This window comes from Gracilinanus agilis, chromosome 4 (assembly GCF_016433145.1).
Source record: "Gracilinanus agilis isolate LMUSP501 chromosome 4, AgileGrace, whole genome shotgun sequence".
Lineage (NCBI taxonomy): Eukaryota > Metazoa > Chordata > Mammalia > Didelphimorphia > Didelphidae > Gracilinanus > Gracilinanus agilis.
Genome location: NC_058133.1, coordinates 39,611,084 through 39,620,821, shown reverse-complemented (window position 1 = coordinate 39,620,821; position 9,738 = coordinate 39,611,084). Strand labels below are relative to the sequence as shown.

Here is a 9,738-nt window from a genome sequence, read left to right as displayed (position 1 = left end):
CTTTCTTTCTTTCTTTCTTTCTTTCTTTCTTTCTTTCTTTCTTTCTTTCTTTCTTTCTTTCTTTCTTTCTTTCTTTCTTTCTTTCTTTCTTTCTTTCTTTCTTTCTTTTAACTTGATCCCTTTCTCTATTTTTTGGTGTAAGATGTGTGACTTGTCCTTTAATAGAATAGCTTAACATTCCCATAGCCAATGAAGAGAGAGAGTCTGATGCAAATTCTAGGCTTGAGCTCCAGGTCACACCAACCTGCTTACTTGTTAGATGTAGGAAGAAGGGAAAACAAGACACTTAACCAACAATAGGAAATCCAAACATTGTGTATATGTATGTAATGAAATAAAGCTGTGACCTCTTAGGATCATAAATCTAGAACTGGAATGGATCTCAGATATATATTTTTATATTTGAATCTAAAACAAATTCTTAAGGTTTTCTTTAGAAATCACTTTTAATACAAAAGTGAGGAAGGAGAAAGTTGTGACATTCCATTTAAAGAATCTAGTAGACCAGGGGAGGACATTTCAGTAGAGGAGACAGATGTATCATTGGATATTTTTTATTCAATTAAAAAAACTTCAATAAACATCTAGTATGCACAAGGTTATCTTGTAGATCTTGGGAATACAAAGGTGAAAAATTATTTATTTTTGCCCTCAAAGAGCACATGTCCTAATCCTTTGGAGTCAGAAAAAGCTACACATTCATGATAGGGTCTGGGCTAGATCATCCACTTTCCAACTTCCTTTCACAACTTGGGCCTAAATGACTCATAAAGTTGGTTTATTTACTCAAGGTAACATTTAACTGCCCTTCTGGCTACTTGATAATTCATACAGTGTTTTTATCTCAACTCAGAATTTCTACTTGACAGAGACTTGGGAAAATCTAGAGTAGCTTTTGCCCTGCCCACCAGAATGAATTTTGAAAGGAGGAAAGGGAGAGAGAGATGGAGGGGTAAAGGGAGGAGGGAAGAAGGGTCAGGGGGACAAGAAGATAAGAAGGGGTCATAGAACTAAAGAGCTCCCACATGGGAAAGCAGTATAGCAGTGACATTCTTGCTGACTGTGCCTTAACCCACCAAATGTCCCTTTTCCCTTCTCCTTTTTTGTTTTCTAGTTTCTGTTTCATGATAGTTGTCTTCAAATAAATGAAGGGTTTTCAAATGAAAGAGGGAATTAGACAAGTGAAGGTTATTCAAAGGAAAAAAACTAGATGTCATTTTCAGAGAAGATGCCAGGTCCTCATAAGGAAAGACTTCTGAGCAAATAGAGCCATTCTAAAATGGAATGGGATGCCTTACATACTAAGGGAGTGAATTCTGCATCCTTGGAAACCTTTGAGGTTCAGTTCAATGGCCACTTACTTGTCAGGGATATTGTAAAAGAGACACATTCTTTGGACTAAGGTTGGATAAATGTGTTCTGAGGCACCTTTAATCATATAATTGTATAATTCAATTATCATTTCATCAAGTTGAGTCTCTTGTGCACTATCCCAAGGATAGCCACTGTCTGAGTGAAATACTAAAGTTCTCTGTTGTTTATAAATATTCTAAGCCCTGCTACAACTTCCCTGACACCTCCCACTTCCTTTGTGGGAGGTGTTGGAGAAATTATAAAAGAGTTTTGGTGCCTTTTCGCTCTCTCCTCTCTCCTCTCTGGACCCTGGAGATGCTCTCTACCCTGGAGACTTTCTTGGCCCTGAGCTCTCTCTCCATGCCTTTTTTTTGGAGAGCTACCTCCTAACTTCTCTAGACCTTCCCTTTTCTAATCTAAATAAACCTAGATATTCTAACAATAAGTGCTGCCTGATCTTTATTGAACTCCAAAGAGCTCGGATCAATTTCCCATCCTGGACTTGGGGGCTACCCTGCCTTCCCTTCCTCAGGCTTCCCTACCTTCCTTTCCCTTTCTACCCTACCTTTCCCTTCTACCTCCCAAATTCCCTTTCACATTTCTTACATTCACAATATAATACAGTCACTTCCTGAATTACTGTTGTGAATCATCTCCTGCAGAGCCTGGATTTGGCGTTGCTTTTCGGCATTCTCTCTCCTTTGCTGTTCCTGGAATAATTCTCTTTGTTCCTAAAGAGAAACAAGAACAAAAAAAGGTTTCCAACAGTCCAAGTGAAGGTGAAAACAGAGGGGACTTCTCAGGTTTGGTAATTCAATTTAATTCAAATAAACATTACAACTAGGGGCTGGATGGTGGGATACAAAGACAAAAACATTAAGAGTTCCTGCCTTCAGAGAAGTTACATTCTACTGGGTTTCTTAGTGACTGATTGCCGTTAGCTGCTTAATAACATTCTTCATTGAGTACCATTCTTATTTTTGAGGGACTTATAATCTGGTTAGAGAAACTATATGAACACATAAAAAGAAAACCAACTATTCAAGGCAAATATATCTCTGTATTCAAAGGGTAGGGCAGAGAAGCACTTTGGAAGCCCAGAAAATGTTAGCTTCTTGAGTGCTTTGAATTTTCCCTTCCTTCTTTCTTTCCTTCCCCCTCTTCCTACTTTCTTCTCTTCCTATTTCCTCACTTTCTCCCTTACTTTCCTTTTTTCCTCATTCCTCCTTACTTCTGTTCTTCTTTTCTTCACTCCCTCCCTCTCTTCCATCCTCTTTCCTCCCTCTCTTTCTTCCCTAATTGTCCTCCCTCTTTTCCTTTCTGTCTTCCCCCCTCTATTTCCAAAGTCTAGCACAGTAATTGTACAGAGCAGATGCTTAATAAATGTTTGCCAAATGGATGGAATAAAAGAGATAAGAGATGTTGTCTTGGACTACAATGATCTTCTTTTAGGGCTCCAAAGTTTCACTATCTAAGGTTTGTGAGTAATCTCCATTTATTAGATTCATTAAGGTAAAAGAGAGGACAGATGTCAGACAGGGGCAATGTGTTTAATACCTGTAGTCTCCTAGCCTGCTCTCTCTCTTGCTCTTCCAAGATCTTTCTCCTTTGGGCTTCCCTCTCTTCAGCCATTCGCCTCATTTGCTCTTGCTGTCTCATTTCCTGTTCCCGCATCATCTGCTCTTGCCTTTTTAGCCTCTCTTCATACTCTCTTGCAGCAGCAGCTGCAGCTTGTGCTTTCTTCTCTTGCTCTGTAAAAAAAGAATTACAAAAATTTAGCCAGAGACAAAGGGTTTCTTACTCCCCTAACCTTTTGCCTCTATTGAGTATTGGTTTTATTTCATAGAGCAAACATATAGGACGTCTTCGCTAGATTAACTAATATTGTCCTAAAGAGAGAGATAAAAATTTAGGAAATTAAAAAAAAAGTTTTATCAAATTCAAATGTTTCAAGGACATCAAATCATCTTACATACTATTCCCAAGGGCAGAAGACACAATTCTCAGGACTACTCAAGTTAGAGTCTCTTTCATATGTTTCTCACCTTCCTTCTCTCTTTTTTTTGCGGTAAGGGCTTGGTCTGCCTGCTTAATGGCATCGTTTACAGTTTCCTTTGATTTCAAGTATTCTTCCAGAGTCTTCTTTGCCTGAAGTATGGAGGACAATGAATTTGGAACAAGAAATAGTGATGTGAGAGTAAGGCCAAGGCTTGTCCATTCATTTGAGCAGAGCTTACCTAGGGATTATTCCAATTGACCATACTATAAATTATTCACCTTGGAACTTGGGAAAAACCCTTAAAGTTACCTATATCCCCTTAATTGGTAACCTTGAATCTATGGCCAAGGGGAAGACTTACCTGTATTCCCTTCCTGGGCTGCCGGTTGTATTTCTGTACAAGATTTTCCACCCTACAAATGTAGATATCATAACCTCCTGGACAAGAGAAGACTTTCTGCTTTACTGCTTTCTCTAGATGACTGAAAATATCCAAAAGCAAAGCTGTGCACCTGTCTGAGGACTCTTTTTCATTTTGTTTGCAGAAATCATGTAGCTTGTCTTCTAGATGAATCTTTAAAGTGATTAAAATTTTAAAAAAGATATAAAGGACACTACAGGAGTATACAATTTCAGAAATGGAAAAAAACCTCAGTAACTGTTTAATCTATCACATGAATCCTTTACAACATGCCTCCGAAGCAATTGTTCAGTCTTTGCTTGATGAATTCCAAAGAAGGAGAACCCATCATCTCTCACTTTAAAGTAATTCTAATTGTTAGGATGTTTTCCTTGAGAATATTTCCCTTCAGGAAATGTCAGGCACTTCTCAGAAAAATATATTCTCATAGAATCAAAATGTATGGTCTCTTCGCACTTTTAGAGGCAGTCAAATAGAGGACCAAATTTGGCCTCTGATCTACTGGCCTGAGATCAACTCCTACTGGATCCTTCAATATACGAAGAGTACAAGTATCTTAATCTCACATTTCCAGAAAGCTCTTCCCACTACTGACTTTACTTTGGAATGTAGTATATAAAGCATATTGTGATAATGCAGACCAAAAACCTCAACTAGCCCTTTTATGTGTAACCCTTCAATTTCTCAAAACTTAAGACAGACAGATAGATAGGCAGATAGATCGATAGATCAGTTAGGTTATCCTATTATTCTAAATGTATAGAGCACACAAGTCATGGAGCTTTTGGTTAGGGTAATATTGAAAATGGGATGTCAAGGTCAGTATAATGAGATCTGAGACTTTACAATTTAGTAAGAACTGTAGCTCAAAAGGAAAGTTCTAAAATAGCAAAAATACCTCCAATGATTTTTGGAATTTGTGGTCCACATCCTTGAAAGAATTCTCCGTGAAGACTTTAATGGCTTCCCTCTTATAGACATTGTGCACATTCAATAGTTCTTGATGAGTTTCTGTGGGGAAGTCAACTGATTGCTTCATTTTCTCTTCATAGTATGTAAGGGCCCTTTGAACTGCAGCTGAGTTCTCTGTCTGAGACAGTGCTAGGACTGCATTCTCCATACAGGGAACACCTCCACTGGTGATGGCCTGGACATAGGTAAGAACCAGGTTTCCTAGACCTATAGAGGGAAGACAAATGGGGCTGTCACGAGAATGGTCAAAGCTACCCTATTTAAAAATGGGGGTGTACTTTTTTTCTTTTCCAGAGTGGAGAATAAGGGTTTCATTTCATTTCACAGAAAGGGAGATTTCTGACAGGATCGGGGAGTATCAAGAGAGATGAGGAGACTGCTTAGAAAATTGGAAACAAGAAAGATTATTTTTGGTAATCAAAGCTCTGACAAATGTGGTATGTGTGGCTGGTCTGGTACAAGCAGAGAGTCATTGCCTTTGTCCGTGGTTACCCTAAGAAAACTCCTCTCTACCTCACTCTAGTGTTCCCTACTAGTATCATAAGGAATCATGGGAAGTGCTGGTGAGGAAACTCACGGGGCCCATTGACCATGCCACCTCCTGGGAGAGTCTTGGCCTCAGAATCGTTGAAGATGTATTCACAGAAGTTTTTAGTGCTTTCCACAAAGTCAACATCAAGTTCATCATCGTGAAGTTTCTCAAGATTCTTGAGCTTTTTAGTGTGGGCTGGTGGGACAAAGATGAAGCATTTCTTCTTTAGAAAGAACTTCTGGATACATATTTTGACTTCTTCATTGGTACCTAAGGAAAAGGAAGGAAGAATAATGTGGCATGGAGTGAAAGTTGGCCTGGAGGTCAGTCCCCTAAAATAAGACCTATCTAGAACATTTGACTCACTCCTAATCCTGAAGTCTGTAGGCATGAGGTTGATGAAAGAAAAATGACAAAAAATTTGTCCCATGAATATAATTATCCATTGAATCTACTCATCTAAAGCCCTTCTATGACTTGCATCATATTCCTACTTGCTTTTTTTTTTTTTTGAGAAGCCTGAGGACTATAACTATATAATGACAAACTGTACAAAACTTTGGGGGCTTTCCTCCATTGCCCAACCCTTAGTCCCTGGGACCTTTCTTCAATTTCAGGGCATTCTCCAGGTACTGATCAGAGGTGATGGGCTCTCCATTGATTTCCAGGTCCAAGATGAAATCACGCACAGTCCACACAAAGTCTGGAAAGAGGCTTATCTGCTCGGTGCCGGAGGAGGATTTTTCCTTGATTTTATCTGTCAGTTCTGTCACATAGCTGGGGTGCTAATTAAGGAAAAGTGGTAGAGAAATAGTTTAACAGTCATCATTCCTTCAATCTCCCAATTCCCTAAAGTCTTTTACTTGCCCTTCCCTCGAATCATCTTACTGGCATTTTGAGCAAGAACATAAGAGGTTTCCCTGACAATTACTGAGTGTGTGTGTGTGTGTGTGTGTATGTGTGTGTTAGAATGGATCCATGTTTTCATCAGTATAGGGAACTCCCAATGATGAATTTTCCCTTTACAAATACTATTAATTCATGCTGATGATTAAATTTAGGCTTCTCTAAATGTTGAGTGGTTTGTTTTGTCAGAAGCAGAATTATAACCTGGGTCTTCCTGACTGCAGTGGGAACTCTTTATCCACTAGGTCATGCTTCCAGTCTCTTAGTCTCTGTCTCTTCCTCCCTTTCCCTCTCCCTCTCTACCCCTCCTCTCCTCCCTCCTTCCCTTCCTTTTCTTCCTCTCTTTCTCTCTCTCTCTCTCTCTCTCTCTCTCTCTCTCTCTCTCTCTCTCTCACACACACACACACACACAGACACACAGACACACAGACACACACAGACACACAGACACACACACACTCTTTCTCTCTGTCTCTCTCACTCTCTGACTCTCCCTCTCTCTCTTCCCCTCTCTCTATACCCCATCTCTTACCCAACCTCTTTCTCTGTCTATAGATGTCTATATATGTAATATATATATTCAAAATACAATAAAATATTAATTTCATAGAGTTCTCATTAGTGAAGAAGGGAGCTATTTCTATCCTGCTTTGGTATTCCTTTGAGCAGTAATAGGTAGCATTTGTATATACACTGGAAGTTTGCAAAGTGCCTTCTCATTTTATACAGGAAGGATACTATAGCTCATCCATGGCCTGCTGGTTGATGGTGCCCATGCTGTTGTAGACGAAGGTGCTGCTCAGTAGCACGGCCAGGGCAAAGATCCAAGTGTCATTCTTGTTGTCACCCTAGAGGTCGGAACACATGATCTAGATTCAGTGCATGCTTGGCTCTTTGCCATTTCTGTGAGATGCCCTAAATTGACGTGATTATGTATTTGGGAAAAACTAACTAATTCAGTCTTTGTTATACCTGAGTTCTATAACAATACTATTCATTAACATTTGGTCAAGTATGGTGACATCCACCTCCTCTTACCTTCTCCACATCACCCAGCCCTTCAGTGTCCAGAAGAATGAGAGTGTGATTGAGCTTCTTGGGATGAGGAACACGCCACATCCAGATGCCCTTGGTGTGAGCCTGCACTGTGGAGCCAAGGGAGAAACCTGCACAAGATTTTACAGAGATAATCCCCAATGGTAGCAATGTGAGAGTTTTTGACATTTAGGACACATGAAGGATATTCCAATCTGAGTTGTTTTATTTTTAGCTTTGTAATCCTAGTACTGAACCTGGAATCTAAGTCACTTAATAAATACCTGATCAATTGCTGAATCTATTGTCTCTATTAGTTGTTTTTTTTGTTTGTTTGGTTTGTTTTTTTTTTTGCTAATTCTCTAGGGTTTGCTGACTAAGGCTTCATGTTGCCTATGACAGATTTTTTTTAAACCCTTACCTTATATTTTAGAATTGAGTATCAGTTCCAAGGTAGAATACTATTAAGGGCTAGGCATTTGAGGCTGTGACTTTCCCAGGAAAGTGTCTGAGTCCATACTTGAACCCAGGACCTCTTATCTCCAGGTCTGGCTTCTGAGGGTTTATTTTTGTTACTTCTTAATTATTAGCCACCTCTTTCTTTTCATTTTTTGTCTTTATTATTTCTAGAATCATATGAAATAATAGAGAGGAGTCATCTTTGCACTATTCCTGTATTTATTGTAAAACTTTAAGTATTTTTCCATGGAAAATAATATTACTTTTTGCTTTGATAGAAATAGTTGTATTAACATATTTATATTTGGATAGAAACATTTATATAAAATATAAATCATATATATACGTATATATATCACAGTGGAATATGGCCTTCATTAAATTGAAGAATGGCCATCATTCTTAAGATGGACATGATCAGCACACTGGGTAGAACTTTGCTCATCTTCCATTAGAAAGGGGTGGGGAGGAAGTCCTTAAAGAACACCAAAAAAACCCATTTTAATCCCCAGGTATAAGAGTGATCACTGACAGTCCCCTGAAAAGTACCACTGCTTTACCATATCAGTTAATGCCCAGGAATCATCTCTACATTCTGACAGGTATTATTCAATTCTCTGAGTGGGAACTTCCCCCTGACTGCAGATATTTCTCTTCTCTCCTGTCTGTGCCACTAGTCTGGTCATTGGACATTACTCACATCCCCTACCGAATTGGATAGTAATAAATGTTAATATTTTGCTAAAAAAGATTTTATTATGACCTTTGGAGTCATTTTCTCCTGAAAGAATTTAACTAAAACAGATGTTTGGGAAATAAGCTGAGCCTGGGTGATGGATGCTGTCCCTTAGCTTACTGACCAAGTCTGAGTCTAAATTTCCTGACAGCTGCACCTGCAACCATTCTTTAGAGAAAGTAGAATCTGGGTCACTGAAACTCTTCAGTGGCAGGGAACTCCTTGTGAATTGCTGACCAAGACTGGGCAGATGGGTGCTGCAGGGAGTAGAGTAGTGGGCCTGGAATCAGCTAGTCTTGAGTTCAAATTCAGTCTCATATACTAATAGCTGTGTGAGCCCTATAAAATGGGCTGGAGAAGATAATGACAATCTATTACAGTATCCTTGCCAAGAAAACCCCAAATGGGGCCACAGAGTTAGATATGACTGAAAAAACTGAATGACTGAGGCTAAGATGAGGACTCTTGGTAGCTTTACAGGCAAGGTTGTTAGCCTTCCCTAAAGAAAAATGTTCACATTAAGAAGAGACTGTAAGTATTTATGATCTGAGTTCTCCATTATAGATTCAATTTTGTTTTTCCTTTTTGTTTGTCTTTCTGCTATATATATCTAGCTCTGGGAAAGGAACTTTAAGTCTGGTAATTATTGTGTTATTATTACCTGTGTCTTTTTTTCTAAGTCAGTTAATATTTTAAAATAAAGTTAGTAGCTATGCCATTTGGTACATATATATTTAGTGTGGTATTGCTTCATTGTCTGTGTTTTCTTTAATCATAATATAGTTTCCCATATATCTGTGTAAGTAGTACAAATTTTTATTTTTATTTTCACTTTAGAATTGCTCTGATGCAAAATAAATTTTGTTCCTTCCTTTCATTTTCATTCTATATGAATATTTATTTTTAGTTGTGAATCTTTGTTGGGTTCTGTTTTCTTATCCATTCTGTCACTCAGCTTTGTCTGATTGGATCATATAACCAATCCACATTTCAGACTATAGTTATTTAGTATGTCTTCTCCTTTAATTCATTTTGTATTCATTTTGTCTCTTTTTAAATCATTATTTTGAACATTAGAATTTTTTTTATTTTTTATTTTAGGCTACTTTGATGCTAACTCTCCTATGATCATGTTTTGAAATTTTCTTATTAATTATAAAACTTCAATATGTTCATTAGTTAATGAATTAGCTCTCATTATATATATATATATCAACCTCATTTAGCTCTCATTATATATACATATATCAACCATCAATTAGCTCTCATCATATATATATCGACCTCAATTTATATTATTTATATACTTATATATTATATATAAT

At 38.0% G+C, this 9,738-nt stretch overlaps 1 protein-coding gene across 3 annotated transcripts in view; it reads right to left on the bottom strand.

Annotated features, from left to right (window-relative positions):
• Positions 1-7,653, bottom strand: part of LOC123244012 (guanylate-binding protein 1-like) — a 19,722-nt gene extending 12,069 nt beyond the window's left edge. The window contains exons 1-9 of one of the 3 annotated variants that reach the window (XM_044672241.1): positions 7,222-7,653; positions 6,922-7,031; positions 5,879-6,054; positions 5,323-5,547; positions 4,672-4,952; positions 3,714-3,926; positions 3,399-3,501; positions 2,911-3,104; positions 1,960-2,084 (exon numbers count right to left, since the gene is read on the bottom strand). In XM_044672241.1, coding sequence (XP_044528176.1) covers positions 1,962-2,084; positions 2,911-3,104; positions 3,399-3,501; positions 3,714-3,926; positions 4,672-4,952; positions 5,323-5,547; positions 5,879-6,054; positions 6,922-7,031; positions 7,222-7,407 — 1,611 coding nt within the window. In that variant the 5' untranslated portion in view covers positions 7,408-7,653 and the 3' untranslated portion in view covers positions 1,960-1,961. Of the gene's footprint in view, positions 1-125; positions 2,085-2,910; positions 3,105-3,398; positions 3,502-3,713; positions 3,927-4,671; positions 4,953-5,322; positions 5,548-5,878; positions 6,063-6,921; positions 7,032-7,221 lie in introns of those variants that run through there. The other 2 variants (XM_044672240.1, XM_044672242.1) reach the window with 2 other exon arrangements.
• Positions 7,654-9,738: the final 2,085 nt, after the last annotated feature.